This window comes from Trifolium pratense, linkage group LG1 (assembly GCF_020283565.1).
Source record: "Trifolium pratense cultivar HEN17-A07 linkage group LG1, ARS_RC_1.1, whole genome shotgun sequence".
Lineage (NCBI taxonomy): Eukaryota > Viridiplantae > Streptophyta > Magnoliopsida > Fabales > Fabaceae > Trifolium > Trifolium pratense.
Window position 1 is genome coordinate 39,695,652 of NC_060059.1, and position 22,860 is coordinate 39,718,511.

At 32.6% G+C, this 22,860-nt stretch overlaps 5 protein-coding genes across 7 annotated transcripts; all 5 read left to right on the forward strand.

The window, feature by feature from the left end:
- Nucleotides 1-362: 362 nt before the first annotated feature.
- LOC123916885 (probable serine/threonine-protein kinase SIS8) lies at nucleotides 363-9,734 on the forward strand. The gene is made up of 13 exons (XM_045968464.1): nucleotides 363-992; nucleotides 2,101-2,541; nucleotides 3,100-3,203; nucleotides 3,853-4,907; nucleotides 5,127-5,167; nucleotides 6,081-6,149; nucleotides 6,241-6,341; nucleotides 6,594-6,672; nucleotides 7,163-7,261; nucleotides 8,087-8,155; nucleotides 8,306-8,355; nucleotides 8,437-8,613; nucleotides 9,253-9,734. Exons 1-13 carry the CDS (start codon nucleotides 579-581, stop codon nucleotides 9,344-9,346), a joined length of 2,793 nt encoding a protein of 930 aa, XP_045824420.1. The 5' UTR covers nucleotides 363-578; the 3' UTR covers nucleotides 9,347-9,734.
- Nucleotides 9,735-10,734: 1,000 nt separating this feature from the next.
- LOC123916887 (uncharacterized protein ycf36) lies at nucleotides 10,735-13,607 on the forward strand. The gene is made up of 4 exons (XM_045968465.1): nucleotides 10,735-11,277; nucleotides 12,369-12,397; nucleotides 12,752-12,808; nucleotides 13,285-13,607. Exons 1-4 carry the CDS (start codon nucleotides 10,812-10,814, stop codon nucleotides 13,492-13,494), a joined length of 762 nt encoding a protein of 253 aa, XP_045824421.1. The 5' UTR covers nucleotides 10,735-10,811; the 3' UTR covers nucleotides 13,495-13,607.
- A 1,017-nt stretch (nucleotides 13,608-14,624) lies between these two features.
- LOC123894049 (B3 domain-containing protein At2g33720-like) lies at nucleotides 14,625-15,269 on the forward strand. Its single transcript, XM_045943924.1, has one exon. The coding sequence runs from the start codon at nucleotides 14,625-14,627 to the stop codon at nucleotides 15,201-15,203; it is 579 nt and encodes a 192-aa protein (XP_045799880.1). The 3' UTR covers nucleotides 15,204-15,269.
- A 2,072-nt stretch (nucleotides 15,270-17,341) lies between these two features.
- Nucleotides 17,342-17,893, forward strand: LOC123894058 (B3 domain-containing protein At2g33720-like). Its single transcript, XM_045943937.1, has one exon. The coding sequence runs from the start codon at nucleotides 17,342-17,344 to the stop codon at nucleotides 17,891-17,893; it is 552 nt and encodes a 183-aa protein (XP_045799893.1).
- A 1,573-nt stretch (nucleotides 17,894-19,466) lies between these two features.
- On the forward strand, nucleotides 19,467-22,465 carry LOC123916916 (protein REVERSION-TO-ETHYLENE SENSITIVITY1). 3 transcript variants are annotated; one of them, XM_045968505.1, is made up of 3 exons: nucleotides 19,467-19,702; nucleotides 20,398-20,799; nucleotides 21,932-22,465. In XM_045968505.1, the coding sequence occupies exons 2-3, from the start codon at nucleotides 20,509-20,511 to the stop codon at nucleotides 22,352-22,354; spliced, it is 714 nt and encodes a 237-aa protein (XP_045824461.1). In that variant the 5' UTR covers nucleotides 19,467-19,702; nucleotides 20,398-20,508; the 3' UTR covers nucleotides 22,355-22,465. The 3 variants fall into 3 exon arrangements, with proteins under 3 accessions (XP_045824461.1, XP_045824474.1, XP_045824467.1); XM_045968518.1 differs by having other exon boundaries at nucleotides 19,510-19,702; nucleotides 20,425-20,799; XM_045968511.1 differs by lacking the exon at nucleotides 19,467-19,702 and adding an exon at nucleotides 19,786-19,875.
- Nucleotides 22,466-22,860: the final 395 nt, after the last annotated feature.

A 22,860-nucleotide genomic window follows, 5' to 3' on the forward strand; every position in this document is an offset into this window, starting at 1 on the left:
TCAAAAAAAATTAATGCTAATGAAAATTCTTGAAGTATTGGATTGAAAATAAAATGAATAAAAAATTAATTGTTTTAAACTTTTTAAAAATATCAATATTTTTAATAATTAAGAATATTTTATAGGCTCTTTCGTCAAAAAGAAAAATAAATTTATAGGCCATATTAATCAAATCCAACTACCTAAGTATTTTTTGTTTTTCTCCGGAAACTTACCAACTAAGTTAGTATTAAAATAAGAAGTCATTCATTTCATAAAAAATTATGACAGAAAATTACGAATGAGGAGAACAAAAAACACAAAGCGGAAATTGCAACGCGTGAATTATTAAATACTATTAATTATTATAATAATATTCTTTTTCTTTTTTTTAATAATAATAATTTGCAAAAAAGAAGCACTAGAAGTCTAGAACTAGAGAGGAGAAAGAAATCATAGAGAAGAAGATTGGAGGGAACAAACAAACAAATTCATGAAACGAATTAAGCGATTAATTTAAGCGAAAAAAACTCAGAATCGCGTTTGAATCAATTCCACGGTAGTTAAAAGTTGATGATCTTATTCCTGTAACTGTCACCATGCCCAAAATGAAGCATCTACTTCGAAAGCTTCACATCGGTGGTGGCGCCACCGGAACCGGAGCCGCGGCATTACCACTTTCTCATTCCGATTCTCACACTCCTCTTCCTCCTTCTTCTTCTACATCTCTCAGTCCTTCTCCATCTCCTTCACCTTCTCCTTCTCCAACCGTTGTTAATGTTAACAATTCTCGAAACGACGCCGATATAGGTGTCAGCGTCAACGATTTTAATCTTTTGCAGGAAGAAGAGTTTCAGGTTCAATTGGCTCTTGCTATCAGTGCTTCTGATTCCGATCCTCATGATGTTGATGAATCTGCTCAGATCGATGCTGCTAAACAGATCAGTCTTGGTTATTCTGCTTCGATTACGGATACTCCTGCAATTGTTCAGTTTCAATCGCTTCGTTATTGGGTAATATTATCAATTATTCTTGTTGTTGTTATTATTAATTTGAAGTACAATTTGAGTTAGGGGGTAATGAAAATTATGTTATATGTTTGTTTCTTGTTTAGGGTAATATTTCTGAATTGGGAATTTTTAGCTTTTTTATTCTTAGTGCTTAGTTAGTTCTATTAATGTTGGAATTATAAATGTATTTTGGAGTTTTTCTCATTACTGAATTTATTGTTGGTAAACCAAATGTATGGTGGAGATTAAACCCCTCGAGTTAACTTAGATCAATTTAAGGGGTTGACCTCTCCCAACAAATGTTTATCCATATGTACCAGCGACGGCGAGGGATCGAACCCCGAACCGAATTGTTAAGGGACCCAAGTATCTACCACTTGTGTTGTGTCACACTATGTTTTGATTCTCATGACTGAATTTTGAATACTCTGAATTATGGAATTTAATAAATACTATATGCTTAGTGCAAAATTACTTTTAGGCTGTGGGATAGGTAGTAAATTTAGTGTCGGGCATGCCTCGAATAGGATTATCTCTTGTGTAGGAAACCTATGAGAAACCAAAAAAAATGTTACTTTTAGGCAAACATCCAATCATATTTCACACTTTCTTGCCAAGTCATAATATTTCTTCTTAAAACCTCATTGTGGCAAGATGGTGAAATATAGTTAAATGGACGTATACAACTTTTTGTATTGTTTGTTACTGTATAGTTATTAAACTTGTGAATGATATATTATGAAGGTTAAAATTTCACGTTGTGTTTGCCACATCTTTGATTTATTTTATTTTATTTTATAAAAAGGCAAAATACTTGTTTAAAATTGACTATGGCAAGGTGATTAAATATAATTAGACGTATGTATAAGGCTTATCCGTGTTGTTGGTGTAAGTCATGAATGATATACGATGAAGACTAGTTGAAAAATGGATTTTGTTTATATCTGTTTTGGATATGCAATTAAGTCTGGCTTCTTGCTGTTTATGGACATTTGATGATTTGATAAATGATGATGGTGTGTTTTCTTATTTGGTAAAAGTGAAAAACTGGTAGTTGTAATCATATTGGGAATGTGTTTTTTGAAGCAGACTGTGTTTTTATCTCTGGCAGAATTACAACGTCATTGCTTATGACGAGAAAGTGATGGATGGGTTTTATGATGTCTATGGGATCGACGCAAGTTTAATTGAGCGGGGAAAGATGCCATTGCTGGTGGATCTGAAAACTGTTCCCACCTCACGAAATGTTGATTATGAAGTAATCTCAGTGAACCGCATTGTTGATGTTCAGCTATGTCAGCTTGAGAAAAAAGCCTGTGCCTTGTTTGAAGAGTGTTCTGTTTCTGAACTAGGACTGTTTTTGAGTGGCTTAATCCAGAGACTTGCTGATGTTGTTGTTAATAGAATGGGTGGACCGGTCAGCAGTGCTGATAAAATCACGACAAAGTGGGCTTTGAGGAGTCGTGAATTGCGAGATTCTTTAAGAACTGTCGTTCTTCCTCTTGGCTGTCTAGATGTTGGACTTTCACGTCACCGAGCCCTACTTTTTAAGGTAATATTTTCTCAATTTATTAATTGAAGACAATTTACATATAAAATTCAGACACTTGAGAGTTCAGACAATTGATTTTGTTCAATTTGTATACAGTAGACACCGTCCTGTTGTATGTGGAGTACATTTTATTTTTATTGTTGAGTTTTATGGCCCATTTGATTTGTCCCGTTCAATTGTGGAGTGTGTATATATATCTTCATAGTTGGTAATGCTTATCATTTTTCTAATGGTAGCATTCACATTAAGGGTCTGTTTGGATTGACTTATTTAAGTTTAACTAATGACATAAGCACTTGGGAAGTTGTGATACTGTTTGGGAGAATTTATGAAAACAACTTATGACATGTTCATAAGCTGTTTTCAGCTTATTTCCATAAGTTCTCCAAGATAGCTTAAAAAAACAGCTAATAGTTTGTACAAAAACAATTTGACTTTATTTTATCCTGTGTAATAGAAATATCTTATAGCGCTTATGCTATAAGCTGCAAATTAAGTTGTTTGCACAACTAAAATTTATTTAATTTCATCTAAAGCTAGTTTTCTTCTGATGCTTAGGTACTTGCTGATAGGATTAATATTCCCTGCATGCTTGTAAAAGGGAGCTATTACACAGGAACTGATGATGGGGCCGTGAATTTGATTAAAGCTGATGATGGAAGGTATTTATCTTATGGTAGAATGTTGAGTCCCCTTTTATTTATTGATTTTAAGGTAGTTTAATTCAAAGGTAAATTTTAATTAGTCATTTGCATAGTTGATGAATGATGACAATTTGCGTGTTTTCTGTTGAGTCAGAAACTCCTTAGTATACTTCGTTGACATGATAGTCCAGACTCCTGAGGCAGAGATTCCAAAAACAATTTTATTTGACATTTTCCGTTTTGTATTTCTGATGCTTTGCAAAAAACTCTTCCTGTCATTTTAGATGGGTGAATTGGTCCACCTTTATGAAGTTAATGATTATATAAAATTGTTAAATACTTAAATTAAATATAGGATCTTGTGGTAAATGTGATTTACGCCGTAAGGGAACAGTCGTTTAATTTATTGCTGCCTAATGGATATATTGTTGGAGTTCATCAATTGCAGCTTATGCTTACTATGATCCTCTTATGAGTTTTAGTTGCATTCTTTGAATGGTTTTCTTTCATAAAAATCAGACCACCAACAGTTTATCTTATATCTTTTAGCATTATGCTCCTGTCATATTTGGCAAATGACCTTCTAATTAGACTAACTGTGCCAATCTTGTGTTAATGTTGGAACAATTTTAGGTTCTGTTATTAAATTGTATTTGCACTGATGCAGTGAATACATTATTGATATGATGGGTGCTCCTGGTACTCTTATTCCTGCTGAGGTGCCCAGCAGTCAGATCCAAAACTATGGTTTTGCTGGTAGGGATTTCGCAGAGATTGCAGGACAACCTAGCAACTTATATCCAATGCTTGGTAATGAAACTGATGTTCTGGGACTATTGTCTGATTGTACCGTAGGGAGGGTCCAGACAAAAGAATTAGTAGAAATTAGCAGTCAAACAAAACCAGATGAAATGGATCGTGTTAAGGTAAATGAAGCAGGGAGATATAATCATACAGCAGCGTATGAATGCTCATCACATCCAGAGTCATCACATGCAGAAAACATGCATGTAAAAAATGTCTCCCAGTATGTTCTCAGTGCCGCAAAGAATCCAGAGTTTGCCTCAAAACTGCACTCTATTCTATTAGAAAGCGGTGCATCACCTCCTTCTGATCTTTTTTCAGATATGAATTCCCGAGATAGGGGTTTAGATACTGTTCAAGCTGATCAAAATAGGCTGTTATTAAGTTATGATAAGTCTCTCATACTCCCTAAAGGAGTGGGCCCTGCTGGTGGTAATACTAGGTTATATCAATTGGCTGACCAGTTATCCAAACAGCAAAAAGAATTACACACTGATGCCACTGAATATTATGATTCTTCTCAGAGTAGTACAAGGAATGCCTTTGCAACTGTTTCCGGTAAAGATAGTGATATAGAGCAATCTAATCCATTAATTGTTGACTTCACTTCTTTTAATACATGTAAAGAAAAGTGTCCCGAGTCTTCCTTGCCCAAGGCATCCCTTTCTTGCAAAAGGCATAATGGTGTTGAATGTTTTTGTGATGATGACGAAAGTGGTCCTAGAAATGAGGCTGGAGCTTCTTTGAATAACATTGAACTTGGAAATGATTCAGTCATTCAAATAAACGAGACAGTCGGTGGAGATTGCATCATATACGATGACAGTAAAAGCAAGAAAGTTCACCCAATACTCGGGGAAGACACCCAATGGGAAGTTCAGTGGGAGGATCTTCGCATTGGCGAGCGTATCGGTATTGGTAAGTCTATTCCCTGACTTTAAATGTGATTTTTTGGATGTAAAGTTATATAAAAGCTTAGGGTCTTGAATAAATCTTTCAATAAGATAATTCGAAACTTATTTATTTTATTATTTGTTTTTTTGAATGGCGATTAAGTAAAAGGTAGTTGAAATTATGCTATATCTCTGCTTATGATGTAACCCTGCAAATCTAACTTTGCATAACTGTCCTTTGTAGGTTCTTACGGTGAAGTTTACCGTGCTGATTGCAATGGCACCGTAAGTCTGCTCCTACTTTTTTATGTTGTCTTACTTAACTCTTAAGTGCTTCATCAGTTTCCTGTCTGTCATTTGCATTTTCTTACTATTTAAAAAGTTGGTTAGAATTACATTATCTGAAAATTTCTAGATAACTCCTAGATGACTTCTTTGTTCTACTTTATGCAAGAATTTTATATACAGATTAATATTTGTTGTTAATTTCCCCCAATTTGTCACATTTTGTTTCAAATCATAGTATGATCATAGTCACATATCAACTCATAGGTTTTTTCAGTTACTCATAGAGTCATAATTTATTCTGTTCCGTGTGTAGTTTTGTGAATAAAGAATCCACAGATTGTCCGTAAAATGTGTACTTCTTCAGAAATTTGTAATGCTATGCTTTTGAAGACACATAACACAAATCATGAAATCATGTTATATTCAGGCTTTGACCTAGTCTGCTTGAAGCGATTACATTTTTTAAAATGCAAGTGCAAATTGCTTGTTTCATTAACCGGTAAATAATCGATTCCTTTTCTGTTAGCCACTGCTTAAGTCAATATCTATCAATATTCCGACGTTTGTGTGCGGAGGTGGGTGTAGAGAGGGTCTACCTCATTCATATGACTTGAGATAACTTGGCTAAGGCTTAGTGCAGGTCTATCTTCATTCTGTTAGGCTCTCTTCAGATTTCATATAAATGCCTTTTATTGATGAATATGCACACATTTTTTCCTTCTACAAATGGACTCATATGTAGGCTGTAGCCATTTTATCTCTTCCGGGTTCTGTCTGTCATTTTAATTTGGTGTTGGAACTTTTATTGCTTGTTTCTGTGGGATGGTCTCATGGTGTAAGACTTTCTTCATTTATGAAAGTACTTGATAATATTTTTGTTTGTATGACTGGGTTGGCAATGGCATTACAGGAAGTTGCTGTAAAGAAGTTTCTAGACCAAGATGTCTCTGGTGATGCACTAGATCAGTTCAAATCGGAAGTGAGTAGCTATTATTAGTATTACTATATTCGTATGTTTAATGCATTCATATGCACATATAAGATACATGCCCTTATATTGTCTTCTACAGATTGAGATTATGCTAAGGCTGCGGCATCCTAATGTTGTGCTCTTCATGGGAGCAATCACTCGTCCTCCAAATTTCTCTATATTGACAGAGTTTCTTCCTAGGTTAGTTTATTTTTATTTTTTTGAAACATTGAGTTACTACAGACTTTCCGGTTTTGTAATTTTCCTGAATAAACTTTTTGTTTATGCTTATGTGAAGTGTTTTTTTATTGATTATGTACCATATATCTTGTTTTATTGATGCTGTTTACTTGTTTTCCAACATTTTGTCAACATGCAACTTTGGCCTTCACTAAATTATTAATTTCTCTATTATTGTTTTACTCATCAAAATATATTGTTACTTTGATACAGAGGCAGTTTATATAGGCTGTTGCATCGTCCCAATCTTGTACTTGATGAGAAGAGACGGTTGCGTATGGCTCTTGATGTGGTATGAATTGGAAATACTTGTCCTGATTTCATTTGGTGGTAGAAATATAATTTATTAGAAAGATGAGAGGGAAAAAATGCAAATAGCCAAATAGGCTGGGGGTAACGAATCCTCCAGAACAAAAAAATCTACATACAGCAATTGATTATATGTAAAGAGTCAAGAATGTAGCAAGGCTGTTATGCCTGTCAGTTTCATCCCCCTTGAAATGACCATAAGATGAATACCATAAATTTATTCTATACCAAAATAAGTTTTGGAGTTCAGAAGACTTCCTAAAAAATATGAGCATTTCTCCCCAACCAAGTAACTGTATGGGCAACATATTGTCACAAAACCATAGCCTTCTTAGCCTCCTTATTTGTGTCAAACTCCAAAGTTGAGGGTCGCTCTTTCCTCACCAAGAACTCCAAAAACTGTCCTCATTTTTTATTTTAGATATTATTTCTCACTTTCCTTATTTGATGTGAATTTACTGCCCTCTTGTCAGGCTAAGGGAATGAATTACTTGCACACCAGCCATCCTCCCGTTGTCCATCGAGATTTAAAGACTCCAAACCTTCTTGTTGACAGACATTGGGTTGTAAAGGTAATCTTCATACTTGACTTCTTTGTCTGTGGAGTTTACCTCACAAGTGCTGAAAATAAAAGTAATATCAAATGAATTGAGTGGATAAAATTAAAAGAGTGAAAATCTACATTTATTTCTTCTTCGGAAGGAGTTACCGATAGAAAAGAAAAGTGGATTGTATATGTTTCCTCTCTGCCATTCACCATTTTTTTCTGCTGACAAATAAGAAACTTGAAGAAAACATCAAGTATTTATAGATCCAATAAACTAGTGATAGAATTTTACTGATAATCTCGCTGTGTTATTTGAATTTTTTATTGGAAAATGTTTTTATAAACATAAAACTAACTAATCTTTATGCATTTTGAATTAAGTTTTCTCCTACTATATATATGTCGGTTGTCTCAACTATGTTTACTTGTTAGAATGTTTTCAATTAGTGTGTAATATGGCATTAGATTGGTGTACAAAACTCTAGAGAATATTATTATAATACTGATAACTAAAGTGTGTCTGACATGGCTTGTGTGTTATTATGTTTGGTAATTATGTATTCACATTGCAACAAAATTACTCTCTTAAGCTGTTGGTTTTTGGCTTTTAAAAAAAAGCACTGTTGGTTTGCCAAATCTTTAAAGAATTGAATAATATATTTCAACTTTTAACTACTGCAAGTGATAGATAAGAAATTAATGTTTTTTTCATCTTTTGCATTGTAATAATGCCTTCACATTTTTGTGACATTTCTAAAAGCCTTTTTGTATTCTATTATAAGGTAGATCAATTGTTATTATTGTTATTTTTATTGTTGTTATTATTGTTATCTCGTTTGTTGTATAACAGGTCTGTGATTTTGGTCTGTCACGTATGAAGCACCATACATATTTGTCATCAAAGTCGTGTGCTGGAACGGTAATTCTTCATTAGATAAAAGACTTATGAAAATTCCTTGATTGACTCATTAATTCATTAATCATCAATGTAGATTACAGTTATACCTGTTTCTTTCTAAGGTATATACTTTTTTATGAAAAAGAACCTAATCATATATTTTTCTTGCAGCCTGAGTGGATGGCGCCAGAAGTCTTACGGAACGAGCCTGCCAATGAGAAGTAAGTTAATTCTGCATGTGTATGCTTCATGGAAAGTGACATATAAAAGTTTAGGATGTAATATTTAAAATTTGCATGCAGGTGTGATGTATATAGTTTTGGTGTGATCTTGTGGGAGTTAACTACCACGAAAATCCCATGGCATGGTCTGAACCCAATGCAGGTTGTTGGAGCTGTTGGATTCCAAAATAAACGTCTTGAAATTCCAGAAGAAATGGATCCAGTAGTAGCTCAAATTATACGTGATTGCTGGCAAACGTAAGTATTAATTCTCCACTTACGTTTTCTGATTGTTACTTTAGCTTAGCAACTAGAGCTATGAACATGTAAAAAGTTCTAAAATATGCGTAGTAACCACATGGTTGCCTTCCTTTCATTACATTAGAATGTGGGCCAAGAGATTCACAGTTTGTGAAAAGCTGGTACTTGAAAGAAGCCATATTCTAGACACTCATTTGATGTCGGAAAAATTGAAAGCAGATTTCCACTAGTTTAATTATCAGTGTTGCTATGTTACTGTTCTTGGATATTTATGATTTTTATAATAATTTAATGATATGCTAAATATGCTTCATGATAGACCATGAATTGTAGTTATGTGCTGATAGTTTAAATAAAGTTTTGGTCCCTGTAGACTTTGGTTCCTATTTTCCTTTCGGATATTTAATAATAAAGGGAGCAAACCCTAAGTTGAAATCCTAGGGACTATATCTTAATGGAAAATAGGGATTGAAACCATAAGAACTAAAAAATATTTGGACTGGTGATATTAGTATTATATAAAAAATAAAAGGCTATGTGGATAAAAATACAAATTTGTGGAAATTGTAGGGACTCGTTTTTCTTTTACTAGATTGTGCTATTGGATTGATTTTAGTTGTGCTGATTTTAATGCAGGGAGCCACACTTGCGACCATCCTTCTCACAACTGATGTCCCGTCTTTATCGTCTTCGCCAATTGGTTGTCCGTAAAACGGGCTCTACACAATAAATATTGTCCATATAACATAGCTATTGTAATAATACCAGAAATTGTTCCTTGGTTCAAAGAACTAGAGCAGTTGAAGGTATGTTTTCATCGATAACATATTAAAGTGTCGGTTCATTCAAAGTTGGGACTGGACGCAACCGGTTCATAAATGAACACGGTCCCTCCCCAATATCTGCATAAATGCAGTGGAGGTTTATTTAGAGTAGGAACAATTGTAGAATCCCCAAAGGAGAAGAAAACAAACAAAAAAAGAAAGAAAGGTACAAAATTATTCTTTGCCTGCAGAGGTCTTATTTGAAAATTGTGATCATGCGATCTCTTATGTTATTTGTGAAAGTGTAAAAAGAACAAAATCAAAAACAGAAATGAGAAGAAAGAAATGTATAAATATTTATGTGTCTCCCATTACTCAACTTGAGTTTTGTTGATAAAGTATGTACATGTTAATTATTATCATTGTCTTCGGAATGCAATACCAAATCTGCAAAATATTTCACGATAAACTTTAGCAGTATTGTTTAAATTTTATTAATAAGCGAGTTCGGTTGGTATTTACAGATGGGTTTTACATATATAGATTTAATCACATTTCCTGGGGAATGGATTCTCTCTGGTGGGTTTTCCACTCGATTTCCTCATGTGGTGATCTCAACCATTCAATTTCATCTCTCTCTTCAACTTTTTTCTTTTTCTATTTTTTTGAATGGTTGTGATGTCACTGGATGATCCCGTGACTGTAGACAATCCATTCCCCATTGCCTGACATGGTATTTGTGTATTTTTTTTTAAAAAAAAAAATTGAGGGGGAAAATGAATAATTGTTAACTAATGTGATCACTGGTTTTTTTTTTTTTTTTTGAGTTAAATGTGATCGATCACTCGTTGTAAAATAGTTTATTTGCATTGTCAATGTAAACTTTTTACTCATAATTGTTTTTAAAGTGATTATATGATTGATTATGATTTGTTTACGGTATAAAAGCACGACAATGTATGAAAAAAATAAAACTTTGTATATATGTAAAACACTTCTACATATTGACAATGAATATTAATTAAATGTTCAATAAATTTATATTTCTTTTTTTAATCAAGTTATTGTGATGACAAATGTTTGTCGGAAAATTTAATGAGTTCGGCTGCGAAGTAAGTAAAATCTATTAAAAATTGTTTTTACCAAAAAATCGAATTTGAGTTCTTCAGAATAATTTGTCACAAAGGCTAGTGTATTAACCACTCAAGAGAAATTTATTATGTATCCAAAAAAACTAATAAAATGAGAGAAATTCATGAACAATCGTAACAACAACAAAATTAGAGAAAAAATTAACTCAATAATAATCACTTTATTATTATTATCGCTTAAAAAAACATGTGGACAATAAGAAAAGCAAACTAAAGAGAGAGAGAAACAGAGTATGCAGAACAGAACAGAACAGAACAGAACAGAGCAACAAACCCAACAATGGCTATAATACACATACGCATGTCACCGTTCCCTTCATCAACAAAAACCATATTTTTCATCTCAACAAACAAATCAATCACCACCACCAACACCACCATCAACAACAAAACCAAATTATTGCCATTATTATGTTTAAGTTCAAGAAACGGAACAGAGTGTCCTGTTCCATTAGAACAACAACCCATAAATGAGTATCAATCATTGTCAACATCGTTTCCATTTTCATGGGCAGCCGGCGATGTGGTTGAATTTGGCTCCCGTCTCTTTGTTGTGGGATTTTCTTTTGCTCTGTTTGTTGGGTTACCTGTAGCTTGGTTTGGTGCTGTTGGAGCTCAATCTGAACCTGCTAAGAAGATTGTTGGTGCAGCTTCTAGTGGTGTTTTGGCGGTTACATTTGCGGTTGTTAGGATGTATCTTGGTTGGGCTTATGTCGGTAATCGCTTACTCAGTGCCACTGTTGAATGTAATGTATCTTTTCTCTCCACTCACTCTTTCTTTATCTTAGAGTTTCCTGTGTGGAAAAATAGCTTAATTAACCACTTATATCTTCTGCTTATGAAAATAAATAAACTTTTATGTTAATTCATAAGTTTTCACCCACAAAGATTGTATCTTTATAAATTGTTTTCTCGTAAACTACCTTGAAAAGCTTATAATAATACATAAAAACTTATTTATTTGCATAAGCTGTTTCGCATAAGCTCAAAAATATACCAATCCAAACGGGCCCTAAGTGTTAACTATATCTACAGCAGAAGATAAAATAAAGTCAAACTGTTTTCGTGTTAGTCGTAAGCTGTTTTGATAAACTATCCTGGAGGACTTATTGAAATAAGCTGAAAATAGCTTATATAAGTTGTTTTCGCAAACGTTTGTTTTAGTATATTAGCTCAAATAATTCACTCAAAACATATTCCTTGAGTGACATGTTATACAAAGAAACAAAAATGAAAATTTTATTATGATTAATTAATAGTTTAACTTTAATGAATTGATTATAACAATTCACTTCAAAATCACATTAAACATGAGTTTATGATCAGCTTATTTGGACTTATATACATTCACACTAGTTTCCTGGAGAGCCTATAAATATATGTCTCTAAGTTGTTTATAGTTTTCATAATAAATTCTTCATAATAGCTTGTGAAAACTATTGACACTTTATATAAAATAAAACAACTTAATTGCATTTACTCTTAGATTATAGAAAGTAGTTTATACATAAGTGTTTTTGTTAACAATTGTGGATGACGGATTATTAGGGGGTAGCCAAAAATCCGCCATATAAAATATGGCGTTGTGGCCTATGGCAGAAAAATGACAAATGTAATAGGTTCTGCAGCTAGGACAAAAACCGCGATGCCATGACACCATGGCTGAAATATTTCGAACACTGATATGTCTAGTATCAGATATGATTAATGTATTATGTTGTTGTTTAATCTATTCTTTCTTTAATGATGAGATGTTAATGAATATGAAAGTTTTAGTTATTGAGAAATTTGGCGACGGGTTGCATAATTAGTGATCACTCTTCACTTGATATTGCAGATGAGGAGACAGGGTGGTATGATGGTCAGGTATTTGTTATTGGTTCATCTTTGTATGTTATTGGTTCTGGTTTATTTGGAGGTTTGGATGGTGTAAACAAATGATTTAATTAATTCATATTCACCATTAGTGTCAAGATTTTTTTACACTGTCAATCAACCATAATCGACAAATCATTAAAAACATTTGATTTCAATCATAATCATTTCTAAAGTCACGTATATGATTGGTTGCGATTTGACACTGTAAAAGTTTTTACACTGACAATGCATCAAAATTAAACTCATTTGTGTTTTGCTAATGGAATATTTAAGTTAAAGAGAACAAGGTCTTCGTCTAAATTATGTTTATGTTTACTCTTAAGCCTAAATATTTTTCTACAGATATGGGTGAAGACTCCTGAAGTATTGGCGCGTGATAGACTCTTGGGATCATTTTCTGTAAGCATTCTATTTAACTACTGCTGCACTTCAATGTTGCTGACTTTCGTTAACTAGGAGCTATAACATTTATTTCTTCTTTCTTTGTTTTGAGAATACAATAGATTTTTAAGATTTAAGAGACTATTTAGGTAGTGCGGCAAGAATCACGTTTGTGACCAAAACCATTTCATGTAGTAATTGCCATATCGAGATTCAGGAATTACTTAACTAAAATTTCAGAAGACCATGTCTTAATGATGACCCGTTGTTGTCATGTAGCAATACTATAACGTAGCAGAATTTGACCAAACCACTATTTTCAGGATCCATGATTGACAACACCGATGATCACTAGGGCTTAATAACTATACACTGACACTATAAACAAAAATTTCTTTTAAATCTATTGATATTATTTCAAAACAGTGAAATTTGATTAGACATATGCATAAAATTTGTTTACAAGCTCATTAAACTCAATTGCAATGTTCAAGGTTAAGCCTGTACTCAATAGATTGAAAATCACTCTAATCGGTCTGGCGGCGTGCTTGGGGGCATGTGCTCTAACCTTCAGTAACATTGATGAAAGCTATCTAACATCGAGAGAAACAGGAGTTCGAGCAATACCTGGAGCTTACAATGATGAATCTGCAAGATCATTTGAACCAGATGCATTTTGTGGTGAGCCTGATCTTCAAGAGTAGTAGTACATAACTTGTACTGTAAAATTAATTTGGAGAGAAGGGGTTCTCTATATATCTAATATTATATTTCTATACTTCCATGTACATATTATATATTGCATTTTCTTACCATACGTAGTAGCATTTCACAGTACTGTAAAGTTATAAAATAAAATGAGCAAATGTATATTTTAGCAATATTTAGAGTAATTAGTGATTTTTATCACCTATCAATTTTGTTGAACACGTAGTCCGAAAGTGCAACAACCTTTTCAACAATTTTGTTGATGAGGGAAGTTCGCCCGGTCATGTATTCGAACGATACCTCTGCTCTCCTTACCTCATCAAGAGAATGTACTTTCCCAACTACATGCAGGTCAAAATCCAAGTATTGATTTAAGAGCTCTTGATGGTAAGTCAAAGTACTCAAATCCATAAGCACCATACTTGAAGCCAACAATGGTAATACAATCAACGTAATACTCTGTATATGTAGAAGAGCATCATCACTGCATGACTGAGAGATCAAAACCCTAATACTCAAACGAAATTCACAAGAGAATCGAAACCCTAATAAAAATAAATAAAATTGTTACCAACGATTTGGGGTGGGTGAGAGTGAGAATGAGAATCATCCTATTTTCAAGAGGAAAAGTGAATATGTTGGTTAAAGTGTGTTTAATTCTTGTTGTACAAGTCAGACTCTTGTATTGTAGATTTGTTTTTCTTTTTATTTGATTTAGGGATTTGTTTTTCATAGACCGAAGTAAATAAAATCTTATATAATTTTTTTTTAATGAAATATTTGATATTATTTTGACATAGATAACATATAGTAACATATACATTACCGTAAGAAAAAACATAATATCAAATAATATCAAATATTTCATACCAAAAGATTTTGTTGAATATAAATATACATTACCGTAAAACATGTAAGATTTGAGATTATTAAAAAAGATTATAACAAACTTATTGAATATTTGAGATTAATATCTAATAGTAAGATTTGAGATTAAAAAAGATCATAACAAACTAATAGAATATTTAACTGCCTATAAAAGATTAGGTTGAGGTTTGAGTTTTACAATTGCATACGGTTGTTTCCAAACACAAGAAAAACAAAGTACCCACAAAACCAATTCACCATGGCTTACAGCAACAACAATGTTTGTGATCATTTATCACTAGGTTTATGCCGTTGTACAACAACAACAACAACTATTGAGACAAAATTCTTGAATTCTTCCAACAAAAAGAGGAAACTTAAGCAACAAGCAACTGATGGTGCAACAAAGAAGAAAACAAAGAAGAAGAGATGCAATGATGATATAGGGAGAAATTGGGGTTACTCAACTAAGTTGATGCTATATGATGATCCTTGGAAGGTTAAGAAAGTGTTGGAAAAGAGTGATGTTGACCATTCGAGTAGACTATTGCTCGATAAAATTTTGGTTGAGGATTTGATGTTGCCTGTGCTGAGTGTTAATGCTGCGAAAGAAATTCAAATGAAAATATGGGATATTGACACTAAATCTATGCACTCTCTCAAACTCAAGAGATGGGGTTCAGGAAGCTATGTTTTAATTGACGGATGGGTCAGAGATTTTGTAGCTAGGAGGGGCTTACAGAAAGGGGATGAGATTGGTCTTCATTGGGATCGATACAACCGACATTTTAATTTCACTGTTTTTCAAATCTTCAAGCCAATCAAGATAGACAAATAGGCTTAACAAATTATTTATTAATGAAAGTATGTGATGTGTATTTCGATTGTTACTACTTTTCAGTTTTAAGGCTTTTTTACCATTAGTTTTTTTTTTTACTTTAAATTAAATTATCCTAATTTTACCATTAGTATAATACAGTATATAATAACACCATGGATATTTTATTTTTATAGTATATAATATAACAATTTAATTTATAATTTAACAACAACGGCAATGACAAGTTTCATCATCGAGGCATTGTCCATGTGCAGTAAAGGAAAAACATGCAACCTTGCAATTTAGTTTGCAATTTAGTTCTTCCATGAAATTCTTCACAGTACAATAGTCAGGGAAGTCATGATAACATTGTTTTGCCTCTAGCATTTGCACCTCATTTCCTGTACAAAACCATAAACATGGTTAATTATAGAAATACAAAGTTATTAAATTTCAAATAAAAATAAATTCAATTATCATGACTCATACCAAAATCAATTGAGAAAATAAGCAAAAGAATGAAGAAGGTTTTCATATCTTTGATTTTGAGAAAAAATGTTCAACTTCCAATGGTGATAATTCACTAAAGTGGACATCTATATATATTGTGTTAGTTACTTCTTTCATGCTAAAATAATAGTTATTATAACTTATTAAGACATTAAATTTATCTACAAATTATCATAAATAATTGGTAAAATTTTAACTACCCACTAAAGAAGTTGTTGGCATTAAGAAGAGTTCATGTTTGTTTTTTTAAAAGAAGAGTTTATGTCTTCAAAGAACCTTCTTCTCTCCTACTACGATACTAACTTTTTGTAGCACATTGATCCCTATGCACTAAATCTCTCATTATCATGACACCATTTTAAGTATATTCAGGACAATGGAGTATACGAAATTTTTTTAAATTTAATTTTAATCCTTTGATTTTCGAGGAAAGGAGTTCTGGTTATTCGAAGTTCGGCTGTCAGGAAAGTAAAGTCTGACCAAGAATTGTTCCCATCAGGAATCAAACTCGGATTCTTTTGAACAATTCATTTTAGGGGAGTTCATTAATCACTTCAACTCAATATTTTGGTTAAATATTTGATTATTTAGTATTATACTTTTTTTTAGTAGACGAAGTAATAAATACCAGTAAAACTCACACAAACAATTGTAAGGTCTCTTAATTCGAACACAAATAAAGACGTTCGATCTAACAATATCGACATATATCGTCAGTGTAATTCAAAGATGATTAATTTATAGTACTTTACTTACTTTACAAATAAAGATGATTAATTTAGTTAAGTTTGTTATGTTACTTGTTCAGCAATTAACACAACTAACTATTATGGTTGTGATAATTGGGCCTTTGTTAATCCATAAGCCCACTGTGAGATGTATGAATGGAAATAAAAAAAATTCTACCCCAACAATTATCCATTTACCCCAACATGTTTTTCAATATTCTCATTCTACCCTTATCAAATTTCAGTATATTTTATTATTTTTTACTTTGTCGTATTATAACTTTTTCGGTAGACTGGTCACATCTTCGCGATAGTCTTATACGACAAGTTGCACAAACTAATAGGCCGAAAATACTTAACAGAGGTGACATTAACTACTTTATGAATCAGTGTAATAAGTCTCTCATTAAGAGTAGAAACCTTGCTTCGATCGGTAAAAAACACGTGAACATGGCGCTCATCAAATGGAGAAAACCTAACTCGTATATTGCAACGTTTGGTTTGGTTGTTGCCAATAATCACATCTTCTTGGCGGGGTATGTGTTCAATTCCAAACAATGCCATTCTTTTTTTTTTTGTTGCTAATAATGCAATGTTTTCATTTTTCAACTTTCAAATGAAAAATAAAATAACAAATTTGGGGCAACAAAGATTTGAAGCCAAAACCAAGCAGTGTTATTGAACTAACACAACCACTAGACTAAACACCAATTCGTGTCAATAATATGTCATTAATTAGGGCTAATTAACCATTGCAACCTTTCAAAACTATATTTTAGAAATTATCTCCATCATATATAGTAAGATTTGGGGCAAAATAAAGTTTTAATAGACTTATAAAATATTATTGAACTGCGCATATAAATGATTAACTTGTGTTTTAGAGTTTTACAATTACACACAGAAAAAGAACTAACCATGTCTTATGCCAATACTACCAAGGTTTGTGACCATTTATCACTAGGTGTATGCCATTGTACATCAACAACAACAATTGGTGAGGCAAAATCCATTGATTCTTCCACCAAGAGGAAACTTGTGGAACAAGCAACTGATGGTGCAACAAAGAAGATAATCAATGATAAGGCTTGGAAGATCAGGAAAGTGTTGAAAAATAGTGATGTTAACCGTTCGAGTAGATTGTTGCTGGGTAAAACATTGGTTGAGGATTTCATGTTGCCTGTGTTGGGTGTTAATGCTATGAAAGAAGAAGAAGAAATTGAAGTTAAAATTTGTGATATCTACACGAACTCCTCCGTGCACTCTCTCAAACTCAAGAGATGGTGTTCAGGAAGCTATGTTTTAAAGGAAGGATGGGCCAAAGGTTTTGTTGCTAGAAAGGGATTACAAAAAGGGGATGAGATTGGCCTTTGTTGGAATCAATACAACCTACACTTCGATTTCTTTGTTCTTTCGTCCAATAAGAATAAGACACTGGATTTAACAAACTATTCAATAACGGAAGTGTGACTTTTGACATAGCTTCTCAACAGAAGCAGTTGGAGCAACCTAAGAAAATTAGAATTAGCCATATTGATACAAAGACCAATGAGATGATTGAAAACTCCATTTTAGATTCACTAAATGTAAACACAACAAATCATTGGAATTCCTACGTTGAGACTTGATTTACTGGTTCGTCCCTAGAATCTTAAAAATTCCCGTTACATAGCATATTAGAGTGCCGGGCATCGCCATCAGAGAGGAACAATCTTCTTCTCTATAACTCTGCAATTTTGCTCTTCGTGTCCCAAAATTGATATCTCTGTACCGCCCAAAAACCTTCATGCAAATCATTCGAAATTTTAATTTTTTTTTTCTGCAATCATGTTTAATACATTATATGAATCTCTCTTACAAAAGTTTAAATTTTTTAACAAGAGATGACTTAAATATGAATTTTTTAATTTTTACACATAAAAATTCATAAATAATTCATGTTATGTTAAAAAATGTTAAACGGTGTTTATTTGGGATTTAGGGTTATTCTTTGATTGGAAACTCCATTGTTTATATCATCTTCTACCTTCATCTTCCTCATTTTATTCGAAACTTTGTTTATTTGGGATTTAGGGTTATTCTTTGATTGGAAACTCAAATGGCTTAAATTTACCCAGATGGGTGTGAGCAACCAATGAAGACGTGGATTTAATAAAGTTTTCATAATAAAGTTTGTGTTAAAATAATAAAGTTTTAAGAATTTTTTTATAAAAATTATCATCAGCTGATGTGCAATTAAAAATAAATATATTTTTTTTTTTCACGTGTGCATGTCACGTCATCGAAAATGCATAGGCAAATACTCAGTTGTCTACCCATGGGGTAAAATAAATATTGCAATGGTGGGTTTAGAAAAAAAAAACTACACGGGATAAATCAAATTTCGTTAACTTTGCAGGGATAAACACGCATTTACCCAAGATAAAATTAATGATTTTTTTTTTGAGGGAAGATAAAATTAATGATGGTGAGATGACTTTTTATACTTTTAATGGGATTTGGATTCTATACATTTAAAATACATTCACCTACATTAACTTACATTTATGGTCTGTTTGGTTGAGTGAAAAGAAAGTGAGAGAAAAAAAATTACAAAAACCGATGAATGAATTTAAACTAACTTTTAGTCTAAATTCATTCATTGGTTTCCATAATTTTTTATACTCCATATTTTCCACTCAACCAAACAGACCAACAATACTAGAAGAGAAAATGTATTGAATACACAAGTTTCAAAAGATAAATTTCTTTATTATTTTGAAGAAAAAAAATATTACTACTATATGTAACAACAAACAATTTATTTATTTTCAAAGATTTTGCTTACTTTTATTTTGATGAACCAGACAACTTGAAAACTTGAACCGTGACGTAAATAAAAAAATTAAAATAAAATAAAAAACATATTGAGCTGAGGTTACATCATAGATGGCAGTAGGGCCCACATTGAAAGTGAGACATCAAAAGGTTCATGCATCTATCCAATTTCCCATCTTTTACTTCTGTTTCAAACCAACCCAAGATTTTCCAAATAAAGTAATAATCATCAAATCACTATTAAAAAATATTTATAATTATCACTATCAAAAATCAAATATTAATTATTTTTTTCAGTTTTTTTATTCTTTCCAAGTGGTTTCAATGTTTCATCCTCACAATAAATAAATCTTACCAATCTTTTGTATCAAAATGAACACACCAACTTTTTCTGTTTACTTCAAACTGACCTCAGAGACAGATTTTACTACACCCTTTGCTTCTGTCATATCTTTGTTTCGGGTAAATGCTTAAAGACAATTATTTTTGTTTTTGGTTTTTAAGAATGTTATAAACATTGATGATGTTATTGTTGTTGTTGTTGTTGTTGTTGCTGTTGTGATTTTGATATGTACAATGTTTTGAGACATTTGGGTATTCATATTTCAGAACATTAGAATACCCCTTTAGCTAAAGTATGGATTTTTTTTCTTTCTGTTGTCTATTGTACTTGTTTTTGTGTGTGTTTTTTGTGACTAAAGTTAATTGCTTTGCTTGCATAGTTAAAGTAGTTGATTTGTTATCAATTTAAAACCTATTTTGATTTGTGCTTGATTTCATCTGTATGTGTGTGTTTCTATTAGTGTTGTAATTGGATTTCTGCTTAAATAATTGGTTTGAAATTGGACATGGTGATTGTTTTATTGTTCGTCGTGCTTATAAAGAGAAATGATCTTTTGACATACAAATTTGATATCAAATTTCAACAACAATTTAGATATTTAGATAGTTAACATAATTCAAATATGTGGTCAATTGCGTTCAATGGATGGTTAATGAAACAAAGTGTTGCAACTCATTAACTATTCACCGAATATGATTAACCACACAATTTTGAACTTTATTATTAACCATGATTTTCATAAATATAACAATTATATTACACTTTGGTTGTTGATTTTGGATTTTTGGTGTCTTTGTGCTTGTGAATTTTCCAGATCATTGTGATTGTTTATTGTGAGCAGAGTTGCGATGTTTGAAGGAGGATCAATGTGATCCGGTGATGCATCTCTATAGAAATTTGAGCAAATCTGTATGTTCTGCCGTTCATGATGGAGTTAAATGCAAGTTATGACATTGAGGAATCATGTTCTACGCAAAAAATGTTGGAGCATGAGTTGTGGCCCCTAGATCCAATTGATCCAAAGAATGCAAAGTTTCCATGTTGTTTGGTTTGGAATCCACTTCCAGTTGTCTCATGGTTGGCACCCTTCATTGGTCATGTTGGCATATGCAGGGAGGATGGAACTGTTTTAGATTTTTCAGGATCATATTGTGTGAATGTCGATGATTTTGCTTTTGGTCCAGTGGCAAGATACTTGGAACTCGACCGTAGACAGGTACTTGTTTGCTCAAATTTACCGTCTCTATATCTTATTTCCCTCTGTTTGTTCATATTGTTCACGTTTATTCAAGAAATAGCATTCATAAAATTAAATATATGCATACTTTGTGAGTGAAACTATTAAAGCCAAACGTTATGTATTAGGAATAGACCAGCATAGCTAACCTATGAAGCACAAACACATTTCTAAAGTAGGTTGTACACTTTTACTCAAGTTCGAACCAAAATCTCGTAGTTGTTTGTGAGATTTTAGTAGTATGGCCTCTTTGTTGAAAATGAGCTGTATGCGCAGTTAGAGGGATCTCTAAACCCTACCCAAACCTACAAGTATGTCCACTTTGAATTCAGGTGGTTTTACCTTGGCATCTATAAATCTTCTGGTTTGGAATTTACTGGACTCACCTGGCTTTTCATCTTCTATTTACCATGCTTGATTGAATTTGAATTTTTTGTTATTTCGCCTTTCTTTCTCTTCTTTATAAGGCCTCACACTTAAAAAGCCTCTTTAATTGTTGTTTCTATCAGTGTTGTTAAATGGAGGCCAAGGCGCCACAAATGCAATGGCGGAATCGCGTGTCAGATTTTTGGACAACTGCCATAGGCAATTTGTGAAAGAATGCCTGCCATGGCAGTGCCACAGGCCTCAATTTTGTATTTATATGGCGGATTGTTTCCCTTACGTCATATTCCACCATCAACAACATTGGTTTCTAAATAGAATAGGTAGGTAGATATCGTAAGATGCTAATTATATCAACACATTAACTGCAATTGGTTTTTTAAACCACATTTAGCTCAGATTATTTTCAATTCCAGTTCCAGCTGCAGGATCCTGAGTACACATGCCAATATTGAATATAAGATGTGTTTGTTACCCTAACAATTAAGCTCAGATTATTATCACTCAATTTAAGCCATTGTTAGATGAATATATTTGACCTTGCTTTTTGAAAAATAATACTAATTTAGTTATAGTTTTGTGACACATAGATGCCATTTCGTATGATCTCTCGTTAAATTTTCGAATGGAATCGATTTTACTTGTTTGAAAGTGTTAACTCTTATTTGACACATCTGTCATGTTACAGTGTTGCTAACTCTTATTTGAAACATCTGTCATGTTACAGTGTTGCTTTCCTCCTAACCTATCTGCACATACATGCAAACACGGCTACCGGCATACTGAGTATGGGACCGCAATAACATGGGACGACGCCTTAAGGACAAGTTTGCGGCATTTCGAGAGTAAAACATACAACCTTTTCACATGCAACTGTCACTCATTTGTTGCTAATTGTCTGAATAGGTTCTGTTATGGTGGATCAATGAGTTGGAACATGGTAAATGTAGGCATCTTGATACTATTCAAGGGACATTGGGTTGATTTCTGGTCTATTGTAAGGTCTTTTCTGCCTTTTGTTGTGGTTGTTTGCATAGGTATTTTCATGGTTGGATGGCCCTTCTTACTTGGGTTACTATCCTTCTCTCTACTCTTAATTGGATGGTATCTATTGGGTACTTACCTATTCAAAAGCCTATTAGAGTGCTAGATGTACTCTTGAATTGAAAGATGAGCATGAATTGTGTTTGTTTAAACCAAATAATGATAGATTCAAATGTCAATATTGTAATTGGAACAAGAATAAGTGCATTTATGCTTACATTTTTTCATTGCAGTAAAGTTCTTAGGTTTGAGATTTATTGTATTATAGGTTTGGATTGGAATCTGAAATTATTGGTTAAGTTGGAAGATATCCGAACTTTCTTATTTGTGCGATTTTTTATTTAAGTTGAAGTTTTTCATATTTCTGTTTAAGCAACAAAATGAAATGAAAATGAAAGATGTTTATGGAATGAGCAGTCCAATTTAATGCAGCAATATTGATGTGAAGAGAAAGTACAAAATGTTTTCCTTACAAAATGTGTATTTCCCCAACTTAAGAATAGGATCAGTAAAAGTGAGTTAACCAGATGAAAAACATTATGTAAAATTTGCTGCTTAAAAATACATCCATCTTATGAGAACATGAAACAGTGAAAATGACTTTTTCGTTGT